Raw genomic sequence first — 12,637 nt, 5'->3', positions numbered from 1 at the left:
AAAAACTAGGGCCTGGGTGAGTAATTGGCATGCCGTTTCTTTTTGTGCGGGCATTGTAACACTCTAAAAACTCTATTCTCCCTTATTTAATGGATGAGGTAAATCTTTTGCTTCCGTTTAAAAAAAAATCCAGTACAAGACGATAGGAACCGCAAAATGTTGCATGCATGCCAAAAAGACCATATGCCAGCTATTTTAGTTTCGAATAACGGAACGGACACGCTATGGTAAAATTTCAACAAATTAGTCTCTAATCATATAACCATTTTGTAACGACACCACCACAACAAACAAAATTCCATGAACTAGTAAATCTCTCCCGTATCGACAGACAAAAGAAACCATCATATAATCTATTGCGAAACCTGAAAATTAGTTTGGAACTTTGGATGTCCTGGCTAAGCTGAGGATACTGAATCTGGTGGTTGCCCACAATGCTGTCAGCCGCTTTCAGATTGCTGCTGCTCCCCAGGATGCCCCTGCTGCTGTTGCTGCTCCTGAGGATCTTGCCACACATACGGCAGATGGCCCTGGTGGCCACCGTACCCCATCACCGCACCTGGCACCTGCTGCGGATAGTAGTAGGGGTACGACGCGTCAGCTGGAGCCCCCAAGAGCGGCAGCTGCCCGGCCCTAGGAAGCCCAACTCCCTCCTCCCTCATCTCATCCCTGGGGATTATGTCCACCAGGAAGTCGTAGACATCGGTCCTGGTGATGGCGGCGGCAATGTCATTCTTCTGCAAGGTCCGGCGCTTGTTCTCCTCAGTGTGCATCCACGACCTCAGTGTCAACTCCAGTATGAATATCTCGCATGCTTTTGCAAAGACCACTGGGGCCTCGGCTGAGATCATGCGGACGTCCTCGTCGGCCTTCATGATCTTCTTTATCCTGGCGAGCGGCAAGGTGTGGTTCTTGAAGTCGGTGGCCTGATCAACCTCCGACAGTCGTTCGGCCCAGAACTGCTGCAGCTGCCTCTGCTGCTGCTGCTGGAGCTGCTGGTGAAATTGCTGCGCTTGCTCGTAGATAAGCTGGTTTTGAGCATTGAGCTGGGCTGAATTGGCAGGGAATGGTGGTGCTGGCTGTGAACCGGCAGGAATGTTACCAGGAGCTACGGCTATTGTTGCTGCAGGCGGATAGGATGAGGCAGGATACACTTGTGATCCACCAGCAACGACATCACCCGTTGCAGGCTGAGGTTGTGAAGACGGTTCCATGTCGACTGCTTGATCTTGCTTGTGTCCAAGAACCTATGGTCTTTCTTGCACTGAAAAAAATAATGGAAACTGTTAATCAACTCAATCTTAAAGTAAAACAATCTTAAAGACAGTAACATTAGCCTCCTAGGTCACAAAATAGAACTTTGTGCGGTGTCTTTAGATGAATTTGATCATTAGCGGTCCTTTAGGACCAGTTTCATACGCTGGATAGATTTCTTTATTACGATCCTCCCAATATCTTTATGAAGATACTTATCTGCTACTCCCTCCGTTCCGAATTACTTGTCGCAGGTATGGATGTATCTAGATGTATTTTAGTTCTAGATACATCCATTTCTGCGACGAGTAATTTGGAACGGAGGAAGTAGTTCAGAAACTGATAAGTTCTTAGTAACAGCACCAGAGCAGATAATTGCATAGTTAAATTATTGAAAATACACATGCAAAACCAAAATGCACAAGAAAAAACTAACAAACTAATCTGGCTACAATTTAACAGCCATTCTAAGTCACCACATATTTAGCATCTTCTCTTCTGTTACATCTTACTTCTGGTGCCCCTAAGAGAATGACCTCATAGGTGTGTTCCTAAACATACATCTAAATTAAATTACACTCAGCAATAAGAGTTCTGATTATATGATAGGCACTGAACTATGTACAAGATTATAACATACAAAGAGATTAGATTGTACAAGCAACCGATAGTGGCAATGGGGATTCCTAACTGCAGACGCAAGCCAGGTTCTCCGTAAAGCACACATAGCTAGAGAGTGGACAGCTAAGTTGAATATGCCCACTACATGGTTCCGAACAAAGAAAAAGAAACCCAGATGGTGAGAAGGGTGAGAACGGATGTAATGCAGCTGGATAATAGAAAAATCATATTCACATCATATCCATTATCAAAAGATGGATGAATAGGTTTATTAAAAAAAAGAGAGATACGAATACCAGCAGCAGACATGAGTATACAGAGCAGAGATGGATACAAATTCTGAATCATGAATAACCATTCAAATTATTTCTCATAGTATATAAAGATAATTTGTGCATAAATATCAAGATGAATATTTTTTGATATCACCATACGCACTCGTATCCCCTTCAGAGATGACATCGTTCACACGAGGTTGACAAAACCCTAACTTCCCAATTCATTTAGTAGTCAGTAGATCCCACGGAACCGTTTCGATCGATTATTTTCAATACTAAGAGCAACATCTGGATTCAATATTGATCCAGATCTTTGGGTCACCTTCTTCCTACAACCTAATGTGCCAACCTAAGAAGAATCCTACTACCTATCAGACCGTGACAACCATGCTTTGGTGCATCAATTTCTGTACCTCGTGGCGTTGCCGATGATTGTTTATCAGATTTATGACGCCCTGATTGGAAAAACAACAGCAGCTTACACTGTATTTAGTAGGATTGTAGGGGTGGAAGGAGGGATGGCGTGGAGGAAGGCGTGGTCGCCGACGCTGGGGCGCCGTCGTTGCGCGCGCGAGAGAGAGAGAGAAAGAGAGCTGGGGCGGCGGCTAGGGTTAGGTCTCCCGGCGCCCTAAGGAAGCCGAGCAAATATGATTGCTTCTTGCTTAATCCCAAAACGGGTCCTTACACGAGTTTATATAATCCTCCTAATAAGATATTTGGGCTAAGCCCCTAATAACGACAAGATAAACTAGGCCACAACTAACTGGGATAAGCCCCTAATATGTCGGTCATAACATCTCTCCCCGCCTACACAAACAGCTCGTCCTCGAGCTGGAAGGCGGGGAAGATCAACGGTCGCCAAACACCTCCGTGTCAACTGGGGCGGGCAGGTCGCCGAGCCCGGCGGCGGCGGGGTCCTCCTCAATGTAGTTTGCAACCTCCAGGTAGAAGAGTCGTGGGCAGACGTGGCCCGATACGTAGGGTTCGTCGCAGTTGAAGCACAACCCTTGGCGGCGACGCTCGAGTTGCTCGGCCGGGGTGAGCCGGCGGAACGGGCGTGCCGCAGCTGCGGCGGGGGGCGCTGCGGAAGCCTAGGCAGGCCGACCCTGCGCGGGAACTTCCAGCCAGGGTGGAGGCCCAGCGGCCCGGGGCAGTGGCGCCTACTGGATGGCCACCGCGCGATGCTCGAACGCGCGGGCGTAGTACATGGCCTTCTGGAGGTCCTGTGGCCTGCTGGATGGTCCAGTAGGCCGCCGACGAAGAGCTCAGCCCGCTGACGAGCTGAAACGCCAGAGGTATGGCACGCCAGTGCCTGGAAGCGACCGGCGAAGTCTTGCACCAAGGTGAGGAAAGAAAGACGCCCAAGCTCCGCCAGACGGCTCCCGCGTATAGGCGGACCAAAGTGCAAGAGGCACAAATCGCGGAAGCGCTCCCATGGTGGCATGCCGCCCTCGTCCTGTTCGAGGGCGTAGTACCACGTCTGCGTGGCTCCTCGGAGATGATACGAGGCGATCCAGGTGCGATCGGATGCGAGCGCGTGATGTCCCCTAAAAAATTGGCCGCATTGGTTGAGCCAATTCAGGGGGTCGACGGTGCCGTCGTAGGTCGCGAACTCCAGCTTGGAGAATCTCGACGGCGTCTAGACGTGGATGACGGGCGGGTGCGCCTCGTCAGCATGGAGCAGCGAGGATGACGGGGCCGAGTAGGCGGGCATCAGGGTACCACCCTAGAACATGGGCCCGTCGACGCTGGCGAAGGGCTCGGCGAAGCCCGAGGACCCGCCAAACTGCATGGCCGGGTGCTCGCCGACGGGGGCAGCACGTGCGGCCCAATTGAGGCCGTCGTGTAGACTGGCTCAAGGGACCCAGCGAGCCAAGCCGGTAACAGAGACGGGCGACGGGGGAAACCGAACCTGGTGGATGGGCACCGCCAGGCCCGTCGTCGGGATGCCCAGGGCAGCGGTTGTCGGTGGCGGCGGCTGCAGCTGTTGCCCCTGCTGCATGGTGGAGGCGTCAGGGTTCGTCACTGGTGGCGGCTGCCACGACAACTGCTGCATGGCGGTGGCGGCGACGGGGGTCGCCGAGGATGGCGACTGCTGCGGCAGCGGGGCAGTGGCGAAGGGCACAGGCGGCTGCAGCCCATAGGATCTCGCGAGGAACGTGTAGATGCCCGTGACCGCCTGGGTGAGATCCCAGATGGCAGATGTCATCTCCTTCGGGGTGAAGACGGCGAGGACGGGCGCGGCGGAGGTGACCGGCACCAGCAAGAGCGGGGCGCTGGCTGTGGTGGCCATCGGGGCGGTCGGCAGCGGGAGGCAGCGGGAGGGTCGGGGTGAGCGGCGGCGAGGACATGATCGCACTAAAGCTATCTGATACCAAATTGATAGGAATCAGATCCCTACTAGGGCGTGGTCTCAGATTGTAGGGGTGGAAGGAGGGATGGCGTGGAGGAAGGCGTGGTCGCCGGTGCTGGGGCGCCGTTGTTGCGTGCGCGCGCGAGAGAGAAAGAGCGGGGGCGGCGGCTAGGGTTAGGTCTCCCGGCTCCCTAAGGAAGCCGAGCAAATATGATTGCTTCTTGCTTAATCCCAAAACGGGTCCTTACACGAGTTTATATAATTCTCCTAATAAGATAATTGGGCTAAGCCGCTAATAACAAAAAGATAAACTGGGCCACAACTAACTGGGATAAGTCCCTAATATATCGGTCATAACAGTATTGAAATTTAATTAAGGTCTAGAATTCTAGAGAATAGCAATTGCAGGATCAGAAAGGTCTAAATAGCTTGTACCAAACAAAATGACTAGACTTATGCAAACACAGATTTACTACATAGCTAGATTGACATGTAAGTGAGAAAAAAAATCAAACAAACCTGTCAATACCAGTGCAATATAGATTTCTTAAGAAGCTAAGAAATTCTCTTGTTGATTCGCACAAACCTTGGCAAAGAAAACAGTATATATATACCTTGATAGCAAAAGACGACAAGACGGCACAACTGCAGGACAAGCATGATTGGTACATACTAATATGGAAAGCAATTAAAGATGTAGGCTGTCCTAATCCTTTTGACACCTTCTAGAGGTTTCCGGAAAGCATAGTTTTGATACATTCACCAAGCATGGATTTGCCATTATTTCACGATAAAAAATAATCATGTGGTGCGCACAAACTTATTTATTTCGATTAATTACGCCAATTGGTGGCCTGCAAGAGACTCGCGTATTCACATTTCTCCATGATAAAGAAGGCACTCAACAATACGGTTTGTTGTATTCGACTATTAGCTTCAGATTTGAAGTAGTGGACCAGGTATAAGTAAACTAGAACACAATTGGCCCAACCAGTACACTATACACTATCTCATTTTCCTCTTTCTTGCCACAATCTCATATCATAATTGATGGGCTAACAATCAGTGCATTTCTGAGGTAGTTATAAATAATTGCGATTTTGTCAAGTAAATTTTATTTTTTAAAACAATCTAGGTTTATCCATGGAAAGATGCCCTGACACATGAATGTATCACTCTCGACAAAATGAGCTACGAGAACCATGCATATAGGCATATGACACAGGGTAAAGTTGATGCACTTGTTTCATATAAATAAGGGTTAATGTGTCCTAGTTATTGCACATCTAAGTGACACAATCAAGCATAAAAAAGAAAAGAAAAAAGGAAAAAGAAAATACCCACATGAATCGCCATGTAAGAATAATGACATAGGAGCTAGATGTGCAATACTTGTGGCACATCTAGATGTGCTTTAGCAAAACTGTATAAATAATGTGCTTTGTATTGTGTGTGCCAACTAACATGTGCATAATTGGATTAAAAAAATCAAGATAAGATTTTTCGAATCTTAAATGATTTTCCTAACTTGCTGCCAACTCGATGATGTTTTTTGTTTGAGTGAACTGAATATTCTGACATAAGCAACAAGAGGAGGAAAAACTTGTAGGGCAAGCTTGGGGTCAAACCACACACACCCAAAATCCTTGTGTCTCTAAATACATTACATGAACGTACATGATTCTCCCCAAAATGCAGTTAGTAGGAAATCAACAAATTTACCAAATTACAGAGCGGCGAGCAGGTTAGTAAACGGATGTCAATAAAAACTAACTACAGATACAGAGTAAGAACAAATGTACAGAAGGGGGGAATTTGACTAATTAAGCTGACTGCCCCAATTTGACCTGGACGACAGGGCTTTCAGACAATACTGTTTTTAGCATTCAAGCTATCTTCGGATTAAATTCGATGCACTTTATGTATCAAATGTGGAAAGTAATATACACACCAATCATGCGTACAAATGCCAAGAAAAGAACTAATCAGACTATGAGGGTTTTACAACAGCTTTCATTTTAAGAATGGCATACAAAATTAGTTGTAATGATGCTGCACATTCACAAACCTTGATGGATTTTGGGGGCGCTGAAGATGTTTTGCCATGCCGGTACCTATGTCTGCCTCTAAGCACGAGGAAGCCTAGGAGAGTCGAGATGCAGCCCATCCTTGACAAGGCAAGATCAAGGATTAAGCCATGGAAGGGGAAGATGCTTAACAGGCCAGGCAAGCTTGCTTTGGTTAACTCGGTCCTAACTGCTATTGCAACTTATTATCTGACGTGCTTTGCTGCGGATGAATGGGCCTCCAAAATGCTGGACAAGTTAAGGCCGAGTTTCCTTTGGGCTGGAGAGGAAGAGGCCAATGGAGGGAAATGCATGGTGAACTGGAAGCAATGTTGCATGCCAAAAAAGTTTGGCGGGCTGGAAATCAAGAGCATTGAGGCATTCGGAAGATCGCTAAGACTGAGGTGGCTTTGGTATGAGTGGGATGATATGGAAAGGCCTTGGAAAGGAACGCCAGTACCGTGTGATTGAACGGACAAAAAACTCTTCGGTGCTTCTGCCTCCATCTCTGTTGGCAATGGGCAGATCACTGGCTTCTGGCACAATAGATGGCTCGATCTCGATGGGGATTCGCCCAAAGGAATTGCACCGGACATGTTTCCCTTTAGCTTGGAGGAAAAACCTGAATGTTAGGGAAGCTGACTGAGGAAAGGTGGATGCGTGGAATTCAACGGATGTCTACTGAGAACCAAATTCACCAATTCACCAGGTTGTGGGAGAAGGTGCAAGCGACCCATTCGACTACTGAGAGGGATAAAATCTCATGGAAGCTGTCCAGCAATGGTTGTTACTTGGCCAGTCAGCTTATGATGACCAGTTCATCAGCCAGATAAAGCCGCCCCGCCCTGGCATGGTTTGGAGGACAGTTCATCGGCCGGATAGAGCAGCCCCACCTTGGCATGGTTTGGAGGAGTAAAGCTGAGCAGAAAGTCAACTTCTACACCTGGCTGCTACTGCAGGACAGAAATTGGACGGCCGACAGACTTGGGCGCCGGGGATGGCCGCACAGCCCAGTGTGCCCTCTATGCAATCAGGCTCTGGAGGCGGCTGTGCATCTGCTCCTCCATTGCCCGTTTGCCAAGGAGCTCTGGGTGGCCGTCAGGAGCACACAGCAGCGCGTCGCTAACATTGCTCTGGGAGCAACATCTATTCGATCCTGCTGGTGTAAGATCAATACAGGAACTGCAAGAGAGGCAAGGCACGAGCAAGTAACATTTGCCATACACGTTGCCTGGATCATATGGAAGGAAAGGAACCGACGGGTCTTCCAGGCGACAACCGCCCAGGCTCCTGCTCTATTGCAGCTGGTGATGGATGATGTTTCCCTCCTGAAGGAGGCCTTCCGCGAGTAGTCTCGTCAGGAAGTGGGGTAATCAGCTCATGTCTGATTGATCTTTTTGTCTCCTCTTTCCTTCCCTCATAAGAACTTCGGTTCACAAAACTTGTCTGTACCTATTATTTTCCCCTATAATGCAATGGCAGAGCTCCTGCCTTTTCCCGTCCAAAAAGAATAGCAGCTCCAAAAGTTAGACCAGGTATGGGCAGAAAAAGAAGCCCGGACAATGCCACGAGCTCAAATCTACATGAAGAACCAAGCGACAGGCCCATTCCTCCTCCCTCGTGCAATTCTTCACCAGACATGACTACATGAGGATCACAGCCCACATAGCCATACAGACATGCCCCCGACCCGATTCCAAAGAAGCTCTCACGCACAGAGTAGAAACGTCAGGGAAATTGTGCTTACCGATTAATTAATAGACAAAGAAGTCCAGGTGGTAGGAATCAAGAACTGGATATTCGAACACTTACTCGAAAGCGAACTAGTACTATCAGAATACAAGATTATTCTGCCAGTATCCAAAAACCTGGTTTTCCCATGGAAAGATAGCGCCTGTCACATGAACGTACCACTCTCAACAAAATGAGGCATGAGAACCATGCATATAGGCATAAGACGCAGCGCAAAGTTGAGGTGCTTGTTTCGTATAAACAATGTGTTTCCTACTGTGTGTGCCAACTAGCATGTGCATATCTGTATTTTAGAAGAAAAAAAATCAGTATGTGAGATCTTGGAATCTTCAATGAATTCCCAAACTTGCTGCCAACTGGATGGTGTATTCCCTTTGAGTGAGCTGAATTTTCTGACTTGTACAACCAGAGGGGAAACACTTCTTTTCTTTGTCCACTTTTTTTTTCCGATTTGTGCTTGTCATCCTTGCGCAGGAGACATGCTAATCTTGTCTGTATTGTTCCAATGTCCGGGCTTCTTTTAAGGCATCCGGGACACCTATCTTGCATCAGTGTTTCTACTTACAGTACATGAATGGGTGCAGTAAGGCCCTCTCCTAAATGCAGTTAAATTAACAATTTACCAAATTACAGAGTAAAATGAAGGGGAAATTTTCAGTAAGCTGACCGCCCCAATTTGACGACCCTGGGAGACAGGGTTTTCAGAGCAATACTATTTTTAGTTTTAGCAGTCAACCTATCTTCAGACCAAATTCGACGCACTTTCTGCAGCAACTGTGGAAAGTACTAGTGTAATATACACACCAACCACGCGTACAAGTGTCAAGAGGAGAAGTAATCAGACTATGATATGAGGGCTCTACAACGGCTCAGAAATTTCGTTTTAAGAACAGCAGCTCCAAGAGTTAGATCGGGCACTGCGAGAAAAGGAAGCCCTGAGCCCCTGACATTAGCGCAAGCCCAAATCTACATGGAGAAGGAAGCGGCAGGCCAGTTCCTCCTCCGTCTCGTCCGATTCTTCGCCGGACGCCCGCGAGGATCACAACCCCCACCCCACATACAACCTCCTCGCGCGCGCGGTAAAAAAAGACACCGGCGAAATCACTGCCCACGGCGGCCGTGGATACAGAACTCCCGATCAGAGAAATCAAGAACTGGATTTTCGGAAACTTACTCGGAGTCGGAGGCGTCAGGGCTCGGGAGTTGGCTCCACGCCGCGGCCCCGTCGGAGGGAGAGAGGCGGCGGCGGCGGCCTTCCGTCCTTGCGGCTAGGGCACGGATTGGAGAGGCCCCTCCCCTCTGGAACTGGAATCTCTCTCGATCTCTTCTCTCCCTCCGTCTCTCGGCGGCTCTGCCTTGTTAAATTCTCTTGGGGGCGAGGGCGAGCATCCCATTGGCAGGAGCACCTGAGGGTCGCGAGCTCCGCTCTCGGGTACGGTATGGGACCCGGACCCGGTAAGCGGCACGGCCGAGGCTCTTCTAGGTTCGGGTTCCGCCCGGTAAGCGAGCGACCCGGCGCGTTCTCTGGTGTGGCGCGCCCGGCCCAGGGCCAGGTGTCGCGTGGGCATTGCGCGACAGCCGACAGGTGTTGGCAGCGGCCGGCGTGCTGGAAGATGCCGCAGCATTGGTTAGTTTAAGCAGGTGTGTGTTGTTCGTGTCCAACGGGCCAATCATTGTCGCCTCCGGGACAGCAGGAGCTCCTGCTCAACCCACTATAGTGGTATAAATAAAAGGCCTCGCTGTTTGCACAAGATTTTAAGGCCTTGTTTAGATACGCTGTTTTATCAGAGCTGGTTTCCCGTAATCCGATCTAACCGTGTAACAAACTAATACCACGTTTGGGTGGCCCAATAGAAACGTGGATAAGCAGAATTCGGTTTCCACAAAGCCAGGAAAGTGCGTCTAGTGAAAAACGACTAATACTCGTTTTTATAGAAACCTGGTTACATAAAACAGACTTTTTTTCCCCTCCACGTCTTCCTCAACAAACTTGTTGGCGCCAACTGTGCCTTCCCGCGCAACTAGCACGCGCCCTTTTTTCCAAGCTTCTATATATATACAGGGATGCCGGCATAACAAACATCAACAAACAGGATCTGGGTACGTGCTTCTTCCATGGCTGGCCGCCGATAACGGTTGTGATCATCGATCTTCTGGCCATCGACGCTAGGCTGAGATCTCCAATCAGACGCCGCTGACCCTGCTAGGACAACAAGAGCTACCTCCTCGACTTGTTTGCAGCAAGAAATCAATCTTCATGAGCCTACAGGTAAGATTCATAATCAGAAACTGATGAACATACTCAAACTTATAGCAAAATTGTTCATATTCTGAGGAAACAAGTGCAAGTATGGAACTTAAATTGCAAAGTTCTGCCAACATGTCTTTACTCGAGTGATGAATAGACAAACCTTTTCTATGCACTAGTCGTAGTTCAGCCTGAGTCGTAGTCATGTAATTTCAGTACAAAGTTGACAATTCTTTTATAGATGCGATACCCTTGATATTGATTTAGAAATTGCTTCATGCACGATCCTGCTGCCCGATGCATGCACGGCATCGAAATCCAGCGGCCGGTGCCCGATGTATGCGCGCATGTGTGGCCGGATTTTAAACATAGTCCATATTTTGTCGTGTGTATAGCACAGCTCTACTGATTTTAGTAGATCATAATTACTTCCATCATAATGGAAGACCATTGGCAGTAAATAGTACTAGTACAGATAAGTAGGGCCAAAAGGTAATAAAAAATCCTTTTTTCTGCTTAAGTGATTTAACTAGTAGTAGTTTATATTGTTTTGTTTACATGTAGGAAAATATGGACGACCAAATCAAAAATATTAAGAAGGAAAAGACCGAAAAGCAGCCCATAAAGCGCCACACATGGAAATCTTCAGAGGACAAAATATTGCTCAACATATTAAAAGATCAAACTCAAAATGGAGGTAAGGAAGGAACAGGATACACAAAGAAAGCATGGCGTGAAATCCTAGAACAGTTCAATGAGTCAAAGGTAGACAAACTTGAGTTGCAACAAATAAAAAATCGTCATAAGTACTACAGGAGTTGTTATGCTAGCATGGACAGACTTCTAAAGCACACAGGGTTTGGTTGGGATGACGATGATAAAATGATCAAAGCTTCAGAAGAAAGTTGGGCGGATCTCATATCGGTAAGTTGAAACACATTAATTTTTAAATATTGCTATATCATACAGTTGAAAAATGGACTTACAATAAACTAACAAACTGCAGAAGGACAAGAATATTCAAGAATACCGAGACAAAGTGTGGCCTAGTTGGATAGACCTTCAGGACATTTGTGCTAGCTCTACCGCATCAGGAGTTGGTGCTATATCTAGCAAAGGGAAAGGTGGAACTAGCAAAGAACAAATTAAAATTGATCTGAATGAGATAGTAGAAGTTGAATCTGATGGAACAAATGATTCCCCTGTTGCTTGTCCTAAGAAGCCTAACACCACTAAGGTCGAGAAAAAGAAGAAGGGCAATGCAAGTGGGTCGCAAAACACTTCAAAAGGGCAAAAGCGAACAGCTGATGATGCTATTGATGCAATTGATCGCCTGGCAGATGCATCACTGATCATTGCTGAATCAAAGAAAAATGCAGCACAGCAAACAGAAGCTTACTCAGTGAAAGCATGTATGCAGATATTAAATAGCATGCCTGATGTTGAACCAAACAAAAAATTGAAAGCTGCACAAGCATTTGAACATGTTGATAAAAGGGCTATTTTCATTGAGATGGATGAAGAGACTCGGTCTCTCTGGGTTGAAAATGCGTAGTTTTTTACCTGTTGTAGCGTACTGTTTAGTTTTCTGAATAGGTTGTATTTGCAATTTCCATAAATTCCTTCTGTAAGTTTGTGTTCAAACAATCAATATGCAAATTTATATATTTATTTGGTTCGTGCTACTAGTTATATATGGTCTCATATATAAATCCCTCTTCAGAACTTGGATTTATATTTGTGTGTGTGTGTGTTCTACAAATACATAAGCTTAAGATATAAGTGAGAAGTTGATGGCATACCTTTCCTTTTGGTTCATTGGTTTAAACAGCAATGATGCAATGTTGCTCTTTGCGTCAGTACATATCTCCATGTTTTATCATCAACCTAGCGAGTAAAATTTGTCACCGAAATCATTCAATGTTCTCCTATCACTCATTCAATGATTCTTGTCCTACCATTTAACAGAAAATTTATTAGCTCTAGAACAATAACATTGTAGAAATTCCGACAGTTAACCGAAGTTGCTACATGAAATTTTGCAGGGAAACCATGGAAGATATGG

At 46.9% G+C, this 12,637-nt stretch overlaps 2 protein-coding genes and 2 pseudogenes across 2 annotated transcripts; 2 read left to right on the top strand and 2 right to left on the bottom strand.

Moving 5' to 3' along the window:
* Positions 1-223: 223 nt before the first annotated feature.
* On the bottom strand, positions 224-9,827 carry LOC125522022 (nuclear transcription factor Y subunit C-4-like). The gene is made up of 2 exons (XM_087535059.1): positions 9,499-9,827; positions 224-1,264 (listed from the first exon to the last, which is right to left on the bottom strand). The coding sequence occupies exon 2, from the start codon at positions 1,212-1,214 to the stop codon at positions 441-443; it is 774 nt and encodes a 257-aa protein (XP_087391185.1). The 5' UTR covers positions 1,215-1,264; positions 9,499-9,827; the 3' UTR covers positions 224-440.
* Positions 2,948-3,846, top strand: LOC147961291 (uncharacterized; annotated as a pseudogene).
* LOC125526078 (U6 spliceosomal RNA) lies at positions 8,754-8,849 on the bottom strand (annotated as a pseudogene).
* A 1,204-nt stretch (positions 9,828-11,031) lies between the features above and the next one.
* LOC147961290 (uncharacterized) lies at positions 11,032-12,248 on the top strand. The gene is made up of 2 exons (XM_087537577.1): positions 11,032-11,496; positions 11,579-12,248. The coding sequence occupies exons 1-2, from the start codon at positions 11,143-11,145 to the stop codon at positions 12,125-12,127; spliced, it is 903 nt and encodes a 300-aa protein (XP_087393703.1). The 5' UTR covers positions 11,032-11,142; the 3' UTR covers positions 12,128-12,248.
* The last annotated feature ends 389 nt before the right edge of the window (positions 12,249-12,637 follow it).

Source organism: Triticum urartu, chromosome 7A (genome assembly GCF_056163025.1).
Source record: "Triticum urartu cultivar PI428250 chromosome 7A, HENAU_Tu73, whole genome shotgun sequence".
Lineage (NCBI taxonomy): Eukaryota > Viridiplantae > Streptophyta > Magnoliopsida > Poales > Poaceae > Triticum > Triticum urartu.
Note: the sequence above shows the minus strand (reverse complement) of the source record. Positions and strands in the feature narration are given on the sequence as shown.